This window comes from Mauremys mutica, chromosome 6, assembly GCF_020497125.1.
Source record: "Mauremys mutica isolate MM-2020 ecotype Southern chromosome 6, ASM2049712v1, whole genome shotgun sequence".
In the NCBI taxonomy this organism is placed as follows: domain Eukaryota; kingdom Metazoa; phylum Chordata; order Testudines; family Geoemydidae; genus Mauremys; species Mauremys mutica.
In genome coordinates, this window is record NC_059077.1 from 32,724,607 (window position 1) to 32,739,746 (window position 15,140).

General features: G+C 40.7%; 1 protein-coding gene across 5 annotated transcripts in view; it reads right to left on the bottom strand.

Moving 5' to 3' along the window:
• Positions 1–2,502: 2,502 nt before the first annotated feature.
• The window catches only part of CDC20B (cell division cycle 20B), a 57,828-nt gene continuing 45,190 nt past the window's right edge, over positions 2,503–15,140 (bottom strand). The window contains exons 9-13 of one of the 5 annotated variants that reach the window (XM_045022318.1): positions 13,740–13,968; positions 11,297–11,422; positions 10,392–10,509; positions 6,238–6,387; positions 2,503–2,629 (exon numbers count right to left, since the gene is read on the bottom strand). In XM_045022318.1, the coding sequence (XP_044878253.1) occupies positions 6,287–6,387; positions 10,392–10,509; positions 11,297–11,422; positions 13,740–13,968 (574 nt within the window). In that variant the 3' untranslated portion in view covers positions 2,503–2,629; positions 6,238–6,286. Of the gene's footprint in view, positions 2,630–4,047; positions 6,388–8,855; positions 9,931–10,391; positions 10,510–11,296; positions 11,423–13,739; positions 13,969–15,140 lie in introns of those variants that run through there. The other 4 variants (XM_045022317.1, XM_045022320.1, XM_045022322.1 and 1 more) reach the window with 4 other exon arrangements.

Genomic DNA, 15,140 nt, shown 5'->3' on the forward strand with positions numbered 1-15,140 from the left:
AAAGGCAATAAAGTTTGTGGCTTGAAATATGCAATTATCTGGAACATCCTGTCTCTTGCAGTAAAAATACTATGTGCCGTTTTGAACATGTAAACTATTTGCAAACCAAATCAGGGTATATACTTGTTTATAACATACATTATGTTAAACATTCAGTTGAAAACTCTATTGTGATGGGGTTTGCAGGGTGCAACCTAGACTGTGGGACTTCTGAGCCCTCCAAACCCACTAACCTGGGCTGCCTCTCACATGTGATGCTGATATCAAGTTACAAGCCTCTGACAGGCACTGCACTTACACAGACATCCAGAGGCAGGGACACACCCAAATGAGTTACATTAATGGTCTCCCAGCCACTCATGAACCATCAATAGGGAGGCTTCAACCAATGCCCCCCAGCTCCCCAGTCTTGCACCCCAGAACTGTACCATCTTGCACTGGTCAGAAGCCTGACCGGTGTAAGTTCGTTACTGAGTTCGCCATTTCTTCATAGGAAAGTGGACATGCATCACCTTTGTTAACCTGAGCTTAGATTCCCCCAAGCACTTCAACCAAAGCACTTTATCTATTTTTAGATAAAATATAAACAAATGTATTAACTATAGAAAGATAGAATTTAAATGATTATACGTAGCAGGCAAAGAGATCAAATCTGCTTACCTAAAAAATAAAATAGAAATTTAGTCTAAATTCTAACTCTAACAGACTAAGCAAGATTTGAATCAAGCAATGTCAGATGGTACAAGCAGCTTACAGTTCCTAATACATAGACTAGACACCCTTCCAGCCTGGAACCACTCGGCCCTAGTTCAAAGTCTTTTTCTTCCAGATGTTCTTCTCATTGTTCAGATGGTGGGGGAGAGAGGCCAACTATCTCTCTTTTCATACCTTCTTCCAGCTGCTAGAAAGATCCTTGCTGTGACATCAGTCCCCATTGTCAAGCAGTCTCCATTGCATACATGCCTTCTCTAAGGAGCCTCAGGGATAGTGGATTGTTTTCTTGATGGGCCATTAATACTGTCTGGACCCTCCTTTGTTGCAACTGAAAGGCTGGTTGTGGGTGTTCCCATCCTCACAACATATTTCAGTAACATATATAGCAATACCTTATAACTTCACACACAATGACAGTACATATGATCCAACAGGTTATTAATGTTCAACTGATCAAGACTTTTAACATGATACCTCACAAGGCATACTTTGTACAAAACATATCATAATTATATGACAGTGGTAATATGGAGGTTCCAAGGTGTTCTTTGGAGGTACAGAGTGTCACACCTACATAAAACTCTCAAATGAAATGATAGATGATTTCTCTGGTTAGATAAAATATTAATATAATAAATACTAGCTGGTAAAATATAGAAGTCCTATTTCATAACTACAGTGTCAGTAGCTGGCTAGATTTCAGTGATATCTTAGCCATGAAATGATCAGACCATTTTTCCAACATTTCCAGCAACAGGATTGTGATCCATAATGATGCATTGTCATGTGCGTATTGATAAACTCAGCCACTTCCAGTTCCATAAATATCTTCAGAGTTTTTTTCTCCAGCAGTAGGAAATAGCTAACAGATTTATGAGAGGGAAAAGAATATTGAATGGGTGGAGACATATTGCATGTGATTTTAATTAAAAAGTCATTTTGTTGCATTTTTTGTGAGTCATTAAACATTGCAGATGATATACAACGTAGCAAAACACAGACTATGCACATAGCGTCACCTGACATATTGCTGTAGTTAAAAAAAAAAAAGTGGGCCCAAACTACATGTTTCTTACTAAAAGTTCCAAAGACAAAAATCTCTGTTCAATATTTCCTGAGTATATCTATTGCACCAGGTCAGTATTTCAGTATTCAGTATTTTTCCTCCTAAAAATAGTTTTGCATAGAATCATAGAACTGGAAAGGACCTCGAGAGGTCATCTAGTCTAGTTCCCTGCACTCAAGGCAGGACTAAGTATTATCTAGACCATCCATGACAGGTGTTTGTCCAACCTGCTCTTAAAAACCCCCAATGATGGAGATTCCACAACCTCCCTACGCAATTTATTCCAGTGCTAAACCACTGCTTTCAGATAGGAAGCATATTTCCTGCTATTAATTATTTAACTTTTATTTCTATAAAAAGAACCACACACACACACATAGTGGGTAAATAAGAGAGGATAGACAGATACCAGGCCAAATGGGATTACACCAGGGTATCTGAGAGCTGAATTTGGCCCAGTGGCTGGAATTTACACCCAAAATATTGTGCCTACGCAGAGGGAATAAAATTATTTGTACTCTATTAAATAAAAGTCTGAACCATTTCTTTTTCTCTTACCAGCACCAAGCCAGTGGTTAGTGGTGAAGTGATTCTAAAAATCCAAGTAGACAGAAAAAGATATAAAGATTTTTAAAGTAAAATGTAATGGAAAATATGTAGTTGATATTCAAAGACACTTGCCATTTGGGACTGTTTCTCTCGTGTTGCTCTCTTCCCACAAACTCCCTTTAATTCCCTCTCTGCTCTTTCTGTTCACTCTTTGTTTTGTTGTCATTGTCTTATTTTCACTTTATTGTAGCATTTTCTCCATCTTCTTTTCTTCTGATCTGCTCCTTCTCTTTACCTTCCCTTTGGATGTTAGAGACACCATACTTATCAGTTAAAAACAACAATTTGCTCTGAACAAAGATTCATCCTTTCTCCACTTCACAGTCGGAAAATGTTCATGGTCCTCCTAGCACAAAAGAACCCAAGAGACTAGGGGCTGGTCTACCCTACGGGGGGAAATCGATCTAAGATACGCAACTTCAGCTACATGAATAATGGAGCTGAAGTCAAAGTATCTTAGATTGAATTACCTACCGTCCTCACGGCGTGGGATCGACGTCCGCGGCTCCCCATGTCGACTCCGCTACCGCCGTTCGGGTTGGTGGAGTTCCGGAGTCGACAGGAGCTCATTCGGGGATCAATATATCGCGTCTAGATGAGACGCGATATATCGATCCCCGAGAAATTGATTGCTACCCGCCGATACAGCGGGTAGTGAAGACGTAGCCTAGGAAAGAGTGGGTCTGGCAAAGTAAAGTTCTAAGAGACATGCTGAGCTAGAAGAGAGGTAATAAGCATGCACAAAATATGAAGCCTTCCTTTTCTAGGGCAATGTCTTGAATCTTGCCAAGTTTGATTCTGGTGGCTAGCAATTATTTTACCTGAATGTTGTTTGACAGCTTCGGTAAGATCAGTTGGACTCAGCATCATTCCTAGTGGCTCAGGACTCACATAGTAAAAATAACCTAAATACCTCTGTTGCTGTTTAAACTTGTTGGCATTTACAGCAAAGACACTAGTGAGCCTGGATACTGAAATGCCCTCTCACCTAAACTAGAAATATCTTCAGATCAAGAAAACAGCATCCATTCCCATCAGCTCTCCCCCTCTAGGGAAAGGCCAATAAAAGTTTATTGGATAGATAGGGAAGAATGACCATGATTATCTAATGATGTGTTGCCATCTAGGATGCAATGATTTCCACTTACTAATGAGGTACCCAGTGAGAAATGAACAGGCATAATTATTTAATCATTGAATCATCACAGCAAACCATCCTGTAGCAGTGAAGACCTGATGCATGTAAGATAAGGTGATGAAGGTAAGTCATACTGTAAGCTAACAGAAGAGCTTCATGGATCTAAATTTTCTAATCTCTTCAGTCATGCAGCACTCTGAGAACAACCTTGTTATATTCTAGAGAACCCAGGACGATGCAATCCTTGAACAGATTATTCAAAAGTTCAAGAGACTGCTATTTGTACACACAATTTTTGTGCAGTTCTTTATTCTGATACTCATTCTACAGTGTTCCATCTATCGCGGAAGTGCTAAATGACATCATGTCCATGTCACAAAAGGCAGTAAAAAATAAAAATAAAAATCCACAGTCTTTTTTTATTGTGTTTTTAATACATGAATACTTAAGATGGATGCATTCATTAGTGCATTAATTCAATGTAATCTAATTATTTATTTAAATAAGTCTCTAGGTTCCCATCAAGTGTTCTGGGCACCGATCCTAGCAACGAAAAATACAACATACACATAGAAAAAGGACTGCTCATAAATATATCCATCTCAATCTACTTCATCCTCAACAGCCTTAGCAAAGAGGGGGAAAAGATGGGCTTTGCTGTGTGCTCAGAAGCTTAACAAATATTAACTCTGACAGCTCAAGGAGAGGAGCAAGTTCCCACATCACCATTAAACGTAATGCCAATGGAAAAATTAGAATGAATCAAGATTTCACATTTTAAGGACCTCTGCAATGTAAGAAGGAGAAAGGATCAGCCTCACAGCACTGTATTTTCGGAGAACCCCCTTCCAATTTATCAAGCAACGTATGATCAGATTCAAAACAAATATCTCCCCTCATTTAGTTGGTGAGGTTATGATGTTCAAACTTCCCCAACAGAAAAAAGTGGGGGAAATCCCAGAAGTAAGGAGAAAATAAAAATTCACAATTTACTGTTCCCTCTGCTTTCCCTGCAACTGAGAGGAAAAAAATCACTATTCTGGTCACAGATTTTAAATGCTTGTTAAATTCAGCTGCAATAGCCATGTTCATACTGGAAGACAAACTCTGAATTAATAATTTCCTGTTCTTAGACCTCGGTTTTTTTGTAGTTATTTCTATGTGCACCACCAAAGAGTTCTTATTTTCCAGCCTGCTTTGAAGTAAGACCACAATAGGTGGCCACGAAACCAGAGGCTTTGGGCTGTATCACACTTATTGTAAATGAACAACTTTTGATGTGCTTGTGATATTTGAGAAAATGCAACTAGTGGTGTCTGCTCTCCGGCCCTAAAGTCAGTTCTTACGTGATTTATAAACAGCAGAGATGTGGTTTAAAATAATGGATGAGAACAAAAGATGTGACCATCATAGATTCATTTCCAGATGCCTCTGCAGCCCCCTTAACGTTGTCCGCCCTTCGTCACCCATTCAGCCACAGCTGAATTTTCCTTTCTGAAAACCATGGGCTGACTTTATATCACTCATTGCAACTCCCACCTCCCCAGCTGAGTTACAAGAACCATTCTAATATTTTTCAGATTGAAAGGGCCATGAGTTTCTGTTCCTACAGGGCTCTTTTCACACAAGAAGTGTTTCAAGGGTCTTTTGGGGAACAGAGGCAAGCCTTTCCTTCTCTCTTGTCTCTCATTAGCCCATTCCAAGTCCATTGTTTCTCCTGCTTTCAGATGATGGAAGGAGAATGCCGAGACATTCGAAGAGTTGCAAAGGCTTTAAAATGCTTTGAATGAGAGTTTGCTGATCACTGGGCCAAATCCTGCAGTCCTTATTTAGCTTATGTCAGTATTCAGTCCTTATTCAGGCAAAATCTTACTAAAAATCATAGAGAATTTGCCCCAGCAAGTATAAAATAAAACCCATGTAACTGTGACAGCTATAATCTTTGCTAATGCAGGGGATCAAACTGGTAACCTCTAAAGCAAAAGACATAAGTCACCACAGTTTAAGCCAAAAGCCACACATCCTGGCTGCAACAGACTCACACCTCTGTTTCCTGGACATAGACAAGTAACTGACTAGCAAGTTACAAAAAGACCGCATAATTATGATTATTATGCATTTATTATTTTAGATGTTAAAAACTTTTTGAAATACAGAGGGGTGGGGTTTAATAAAAACCTCCCTAGGTTTCAGAATCTGAGCTCCAACTTCAAAGTACTGTTTACACAGCTATTTTTACTGTGCTAGCACAAACCCGGCTAACCCAAGTCTGTCAACCCAGGCTGGGAGGCTTGCTTCTGTAGACTGTGTATACATGCCCTGGGACTGTACTCCTGAGTATCGCCAATGTAGAACTTTTCATTAGGCCTACGGCTCAAAACTGGCATTAAGTGAGACTTAATTGGTGCATGGTCCTCATGCTGGCTCTCGGTGCATGTATGAATGCCACCCATGGTTATCAGTTTAAGGAAAACAAATCTGATATTATTAGTCAAAGTTAGAATGTTTTTCATCTAAAGCATAGACAGTGTGGGCTCAAGCGCGTTCCATGTGATAATGAACTAAGGTGTTATCTTTATTCCATGTTTCATTTGGAAAGAATGCAGATTTGTTGTATTACTGTCATTACTGTCATTGTATTACTGTCATTGCCAAAAACTTTTAACTCCTCACATTCAAAAGTCAATGGAAAAAAGTTGCCACAACTAACTAGAATAATCCTCCTGAAAATCCTTGCTTCTGTGCTTGCTTTCACCAGATTAGCAATATTTCCACACACAAGCCATTCCATCAGCTGCAAGAGAAAAGATCCTGCTATGATCTGGGCTCAGTGCTATGTGCAAGACTCTTCCTTTATGACCTACAAAACAAAACCACAATGTTTATAACAGATCAGGGAGATGTCATGATTTTAAAATGAGAAATCTTTGCCATTTTGAAAATTGCCCACCCATGGTAAGGCCTGGTTTACTATAACTACAGCTGCACAACATGTTGCATAGGATGTGCTGCTTGGTTTGGGCAAGCCTAAGATTTACAGCAGTTTTACATTAAGAAAAAGCTGAAAGCAAAATTTTCCTCTTATTGGGGCCACATTTGAACTATCAGGACTTTACAAAAGCTCCGCAAGGCTTTTCTCTCAAAGGAGAATCTTATGCCACTTTGTCTTAAACCTGAACTCTTGATTCTCCACTGCAGTCAAAATATGTATCTAATCTATGACTGATAATGTGTCTCATTACTGATCTTTCTCCTGTGGCTGCACATGCTTCTCAGACACTTTGCCACTGATCCAGCAGTTATGAGATAGTGTCTCCAACTTCTGAGTTATTTGCACTATAAAGCCCTCTTGAAAAACTCCTACACAATAACTTATTGGAGTTGTACGTTGAGTGCACCCAAAGTTATAGAAAAAATTATTCTGGCTGCCTGCTGTGGTCACTTTGCACCAGTCCACCAGCACAAAGCTGCAAAACTAGCTTACCTGGTTACGCAAGGATTCCCCCAGCAAGCAGGCATAGCTGAGAAAATTCAGACAGAGCCATAGCGGAAAGATGGACAAGTATTATACTGGGATTCAGGAGAGCTGGTTCAGTTCCCTGGGCTGCCACAGACTTCCTGTGTGACACTGAGCAACTTGCTTAATCTCTCTGTGCTTCAGTCTCCATCTGTAATATGGAAATTACAGCACTTCCCTACCTCACAGGGATGTTGAACAGACAAATACATTAAATAGATGAGATGCTCAGATGGCAATGAGGGCCATATGAGTCTCTTAGATAGAGTGGCCTAGTAGTGCCAGGCTGCTGGAATGGCCCCTTGTGGCCATTGTGATTTAGAGCAAATTAGAGCAGTCCTGATGCTGATTAATGTGTCACTTGGCAGAGGCTCTAAGGGTATGTCTACACTGCAGCTGAAAACCCATGGCTGTCCCGTGTCAGCTGACTCAGGCTCATGGGGCTCGGGCTAAGAGGCTGTTTAATTACTCAGGCTAGAGCCCAGGTTCTGGGACCTCACAAGAGGGGAGGGTCTGAGAGCTCAGTCCTCCAGCCCAAGCCCCAGCGTCCACACTACAATCAAACCACCCCTTAGCTGGGGCCCATGAGACCCAATCAGCTGACACAGGCCAGCAGCAGGTGTTTAATTGCAGTATAGACATATCCTTAGGCTGAAATTTTGCCCTAGGTTTAATATTAAAGTGCAACCTTGTCACTAATTTATTACCACAATGGATTAGTTTTCAGGCTTTGCTTCCTTACTGGGTCATTAAGCAAGAGTGGTCCTATGCTGAGTGGGAATCATAGAATATCAGGGTTAGAAGGGACCTCAGGAGGTCATCTAGTCCAATCTCCTGTTCAAAGCAGGACCAATCCCCAGACAGATCTTTACCCCAGTTCCCTAAATGGCCCCCTCAAGGTCTGAACTCACAACCTTGGGTTTAGCAGGCCAATGCTCAAACCACTGAGCTGTCCCTCCCCCCCAAGTCTGCATTGCAAAGAATTCTTAACACCAGTCTCCTCTGGGTGGCTATAATAAACACAGAAGGAAAAGAGTCAGAGACTTATGAGAACTATCCAAAGAATGGACTCAATGTTTTTAAAAAGATGGTTCTATTCCAGTGGTGTTGTATTCTGAACCTGCAGGGTATTGAGCAATCTCAACTCCTATTGAATTCAATGGTAGCTGCGGGAGCTTAGCCCCTCAAGTGAGGTGCTCCATCCAGCCTCTAAAAAATGAAACCCAAAAATGACTCATCTGTTACTTTCTTTCTTGTGAAACTCATGTGACTAAGGGTTTCTCAGATTATATATATATATATATATCAATTTTCTCTCTTAACCCCATATGCTTATGACAGGGCAGAGTCCCCTTCAGTAGAAACATCTTCTGGTTCATAATTATCTGGTCTTCACAGTTAAGAAAATTAGTTTCCATTGTGAGGAAATAAAACTGAAGAGGAAATGGAGTGACCCCGGGTAACTATGCTGCTGTAGCAAATGTCACTTGTGTGCTGAGTGTTTCGTATGTAAGCATGAGAGCTGAGTTTTTAATCAAAAGTTAAAGCAAAAGCAGGTTTAATTTCCATATGCATTCAGGCTTTTTACACATATGCTATTCAAACACATGAAAAGTCTCAGATTGTACTTATCGACTGAATGTAAAGCAAAAGTTTAAACTGATAGTGCAACAAATATAACAAGTCATTCTTCAGCCTTCTCTGCCAATTGCACAAGAATACTGTGGCCATAACATATGTATACGTATGCATCAGTTCCCTCCCCCTCTTACCCTCAATCTGACCATTGATGCCAGTTCCCCATAGGCTGGTGTTGGGACCAAGTTGCTGGCACACAACAGAAGCATAGGAATATATTTGTGCAGCCACTTGGTTGGCTGGACCCTCCCCAGAGACTGTGGAGTATACACCATACGAGTTCCTCTTAACCCCTCAAAATAGGTCTAAAGAGGGATCTAGGTGTTCCACAGGCTTTATGCGGATGCTTCATGGTGGGTGAATTTCACCTCAGGATGGAAATGGATTAAGATTTACTATCAGTACCATGGTAGAAAGGCATAGAGTGGTATGAAAGCCAGCCAGTGTGTATCAGTGATTAAACACTGCAAAAAAATGCACCAAAAAGGTGCCAGAAAAAGTATTTTTAAATGAACAGACACTCTTATGATACAAAAAATAGAAAGCCATGTTAGCGATAACTTGCCATTGAGCAGGCAAATATATGACACACAAATGGAACTGCAGTAAATACTTACACAATTTAGGTATACAAATGTGTGCATTTTTGTACATAAACTGGACATGAGTTTTAATTTAATTTTGGATGCCTGTGCTGAATTGTTTCAGATTATGCTGAAACAAGTGATGGTCTGTAACTTAACACATGGGAGTGACAGCTAAAACAAGCACAAATTGCAAGAAAAGACTCTAATCTGATGTATTCCTGCAGCACAGCCCCATGAAACACCATTCGCATAGCAGAAAGGAAAAAACACTCATTCTAGCTGTCACTACAGTACATGACACACATTCCTTTGCACTATCAGGTCAAAGTCATTCATTAAAACAAAGAAAAAGCTAATTAGCAAATGGACATGTGGCAAGAATTATTTCAAAAGTTACTTTGGAAGCAGCTGCTGGCCCAGTGTTCTACAGGTAGCACTCTGAGCTGCTAGATTCAATATCCACGTTCAGCTTGTGGACTGTATCTTCCAGGCCAGAACAGGATGGGAGCAGTCTTGCATTAGTACACTCAACCCCACGGAAGGAAGAAGGGATAAGTCTGGGAAAGCTTTGTATTGTCCATATCAGCTAATTTTTGAGAAACTGTGATGAAACAAGAGTTCTGTCCAGTCCTCCATGCTCAGTGAAATTGTACTGTGGGACCTACAGAAGAGGAAGAAACGGTGGGCACCCTCAGACTGGGTCTTAGATGGCCTCCAGCATAATATATACTGATGTAAAGGGATCCCATTGCCAAAAACGTATTTTTATAGAGGTAGTTCATTGTTAAGTTAAATAAGCTAAAAAACAGCCTTTCCAATCACATACGTAGACATCCATTGTATGTGTATGTGTGCACATGGATAATTAGATGCACATATATAGTATGTATATATACTGTATATAGATATTCATTCATCAGCACACAGAGTATGTGTATATTCAATATAAAATATTCAAAGTATATTCAATCACACCAGTTTGTGTGACTGAAAAAGCTGCTTTTTTAGCTTGTTTTATTTAACTATATGTGTGTGTGTGTGTGTATCTAAATACATAGATTACATATATGTAGAGAGAAAGTGCAACTAAGGAGATAAAAACTGGTTTACTGAAATACTTACCATAGAGATCAGTTGAATTTGTAAGTGTGGGATACTTCCATATTTTCATCTGATTTTTAGGGAGACCTTGTCCAGTCATTAATTCATTGGTTTTGGGTAACCAGAACAGGGAGCAAATCTAGTGTAGTTTAAAAAATCATTGTCATCTTTTTAAAGGATCTACATGTACCATTCAACTATTTTAGACTGATAATATTCTTAGTAAATGCTCAAAATGTACAAGTTCCTGAGCAACAACAGAAAAATAGTTCCATATTCATGTAGGAAGGATTATTTGATTGTCCTCTATAGCGACTGTTGCTGAGTGCAGCTGCATTATTATCCTTTCTAAAAAGGATGGCATCCTGCCAGATCTAAAAACAAAATCCTCAGCCAGAGCCTTAGCTCATGGAAATTGGTATAGCTCTAGAGAAATCAATGGGGCCATGACAGTTTACATCACTTGAGAATCTGTCCCACTATCTCCTCATATTCAACCTATGGAGACTGATTGTTGTTCTCTGACTCCTCATGCCTCTCCCCACTCTAGTGCTCTCATGCTTCCTGGGAAACCTGCTTCTCTCACATCTTCCTCTCCTCATTAGGCATTTGGTCATACCAGGGTTGATGGATAGCACATGGTCTTACTATGAGACCACTTCCCTGTTACCTCCTCTCTGACCAGATTAAAAGTTGTGAGGAAACAGGGGTGGTGATGACTGGCACATGAATGAATGATCCTGAGCCCAACGAGATAACACAGCACTGAGTGTAGTCGAAATGCATATACAGATAGACAGAACCCTGCAGCCACTCTGTACACAGAACTCCCATTGAAGTCAATGGGAGTTATGCCAGAAGAATATAGCTGTACGAGGTGAGTTCAGCTCACAGAGCTTAAGTATGAAGATATTTTATGCGTTCACCTGAGATTTTGTGTCTGTGGTTTCGATGGTTTTCCCAGTGCTTACGTCCCAGACACGTAAAAATCCATCCTTCATTCCACCTCCTGTGGCAAGAATTTCTGACTGCCATGGACACCAGTTCATAGCCTAAAGGAAAGTAAATAGATAAGATGCTGGATTAGAAGGTGGTTAGTTGGAAGAGGGGAAATGGGGAATGTAATTGATTTTGCCTATAAAATGGCTTGGAGAAATGAAGCACAGTCACTCAGAACACACCTGGATCAGAACTCGAGGTGCATCCCAATGCACACATACCTAACTCAGCCCAGACTGCTTCCAGGGAAACCACAAATGTAGGCTCCCTCCGCTCCAACCACTGCTTCAGGCCCCCATTGCCAATGCTTCACTGTGGCCTCACTGCTTCCATGTAAGCCCATAAAATTTAGGTTCTCTTGGCTCCAGCTGTTGCTTATACCTCATGTTTCATAGATCCATACATTTTAAGGCCAGACAGGACTTCAGCACCTCACTCTATATGACATATATGCTTCGAGGCTTCTAGGACTTCTTCAGACTGCTTCTGGCCTACTCCTGAGTTGTAGACTATACCTAGTCGAGTGCCAATAAAACCCAGGTTCCACCAATTTCAGCTGCTTGCCAGTACCTTTTACTGCTGCTGTTCCATTGCCGTTTCAGACTATTTTCAGGGATACACAGCCCATAAAACCTGGGTTCCCCCAATTCCCATTTCTGCTTTCTGCCATCTTTCCTATTCCACAGATTCCAGCATTTTAAAGACCCATAAAATTTAGGTCCCCCACTTTCAATCATCTGGTGCTTCCCCTCATTACTCATCCCATCATAGGCATTGTCACCAGATGTCACACCCATGAAGGAAAGCAAGGTTATGAGGGGGAGGAAAACACCTTGTTTTTTAAAAATTCCAAGAGAAATAGCTACAATTTTATTCTAATGCTTCTCTTCTAGAAGTGGCAGAAAGTTTTTGTATTAATCCTCTGATGCTGAGCTACTGATTTTGTTGCTATACATTTTATTTTTATTTGGTATCATAGTTAATATAGCTCCTAAATGGAAAAAAAAAACACACCAGAGAAACCAAAGCACCAGCAAAAACTACTAATAACTTACTTGTGGTCTAGAATGATTCATTAGGGGAACTGGTGTCTGAAATTAACTTTAGTGCATTCTGGGTAGCAGAAGTTAAGCAGGACCATTCAGACAGCCCTAAAAGTTTAAAAGACCATGTACAGCAATGGAAGAAATACTACTGTAGCCAATGATTTTAGTTTATTGTTCATTTATTGTGCGGCTATGATTAACATGTCATATATAATCATTGTATGTTAAATAGAGTAAATTGTAGGATTATAGAAGTATAAAATTGATCAGTAGTTAGAAGGAACAATCATGCTTTAGGTATCTAAGTAATTAGGGCTGAAGCACAAGGCCTACAGACTGAGGCCTGTAAGATTTTAGCTTAGCCATACTAGGCCATAGAGATAAGAAATGGTAATCCTATGCCCTCAGATTACGGGAAAAGATGTACCGATGGGTGAAATTAACAGTAAGAGTAATTTTTGCTTACAAAATACCTGGTAATCACATTTTTCTAGCACATGCCCTAACCATAGAGTGCACTACATGCATAAATGCTAATGAGGTATAGTCGGAATTACATTATAAAAAGAGGGTGCCCAGAGCGGGAAAATTGAGCTCCCTATGGGAAACTCCAGCAGGAACCATCCCTCTGCTGATGAGCAATTCGTGAGAAACCCCCGGACCCTAACACTATTGTTAAGGATACAAGTATAACTATATTTGTGACTTGTGCATAGGTCTGTAGAAAATTTCTATATGCTTGGGCAATCATAACTTTAATTGTAACTTTAATAAAGGTTGGACACCTCTACCCCGATATAACGCTGTCCTCGGGAGACAAAAAAATCTTACCGCGTTATAGGTGAAACTGCGTTATATCAAACTTGCTTTGATCCACCGGAGCACGTAGCCCCGCCCCCCCCGGAGCGCTGCTTTACCGCGTTATAGCCGAATTCGTGTTATATCGGGTTGCGTTATATCAGGGTAGAGGTGTACAAGGGCTCATCTAGTTTACTTGTGAATGTCTGTGTGGTCACTACCTTTGGTCTTTGTATGTTCCTAGACACTCTAAATCTAAAGCAAGTAGTAGAGGTGACTTTCACTCTGTTAAGCTTGAAACTGTAGCCACCAGAGCCGAATCCACAGTGATATAATACCACATTACAAAATTCACTTTAAATAAAATAAAAGGCTACACTATTTTATCTTGAAAGCCTTTTATTCAGATCATAGTTTTACTGCATCAGCAATAATACTGCAAGTAAATATGTTTAGAAAAACATCTATTCTCTCTGTTAAATGTGCTATATATGAAATAAAATATTAGAGCATTTTTCCTTTGTACCTTTACTGCTGAGGCATGGGGTATGGCCTTCAATGGCTTGCAATGCACTGTCGCACCGGGGTCATTAGGCCAGATATTCAATAGACCATCACTGGACCCACTTGCCAGCAGCTTGTTGTTTGTGGACCATTTCAGGCTGCAAATGCTCTGCTTGTTATGGCAAAAGGTCCCTACATGGTGCTGAGAAATCCGAACATCATGATGATGAATTAATCCTAGTCTTGACCCACTGTAGATGGGAGGAGACAGCATCATTTAGCACAATAGAGCTCAGACATCTTTGCAAATTCACAAGTCTTCTGTGGTTTCAGAAGCAAAACACAACAATGGGGGAGGGGGATCATGTATGTCAAATAACAAGATGACAAACCAAAGGCAAAACAAGCCAGTGTCAAAAGCGTACTCAAGTTTTAATGCTGCCATACAATGGATCAGGGATAAGTGGATGCCCAGCCCAGGTCAGGGAGATTAATTGTTCTCCATTACACATTGCACTTACCTGAAGAGATAGTCTAGTGTATGTTACCAATTTCCCCCTATAGACAATTCAATCACTTACATTATCCTTAAGAAAAACACTCGGCCATTTTTTCTGTATTGTGAAATGTTGCAAGGTCAATTGTGGCTTTGCCACGACTCCCAGCTAAGGGGCAGTACATAGTTGCATAGCCCCAGGAACAGATCAGGAACAAGATGTTGACTCACAGAGTCACCATCAGGTCGCTGGTTCGCCAGCTCCTGCAGGGTGAGAGGTAATCGATACCAACCCCAAACCTGGCTCCATTTACTTTCCCTGCCATGCTGGCTCAGCTGTGCTAACTGGCATTCTGGGGAATGGATCCAAGGCTGAACCCTCTCCTGAACCCTGATATATCCTCCTATAGGAAGGCAAGTAATGGCCCCCAGGGAATTAAGGGGGCTCCCTTACTACCCTGGGAGCATAGCCAGGTCACAGTCTGGTTCTTGGTGGCGTGGTTGTTAGACAGCACAAAAATACCAGGCAAATTAATAATATTTAAAAATACCTTGCTGCAGATATACCATTCTCTACCCAGCAAAAGATTCCATCTACAGCAAATCAGTGGCAAAATGAGAGATCCTTCCATGGGAAATCCATAAATTCATTCTGACCAAAACTAGATGGAAAATTACCATCTAGATTAATAATAACTTTCCTTACTTGGTAAGCCCAGGCATCTGACATTACTACAAGAAGATCTGGTTAATATAATAATTATAGCAAACTATCCATAGAGTATATTGTCAAAGCCACTTAGGCCTGGTCTACACTGGGGGGGGGGGGGTCGAACTAAGGTACGCAAGTTCAGCTACACGAATAGCGTAGCTGAACTCGAACTACCTTAGTTCGAACTACTTACCCGTCCAGACGCCGCGGGATAG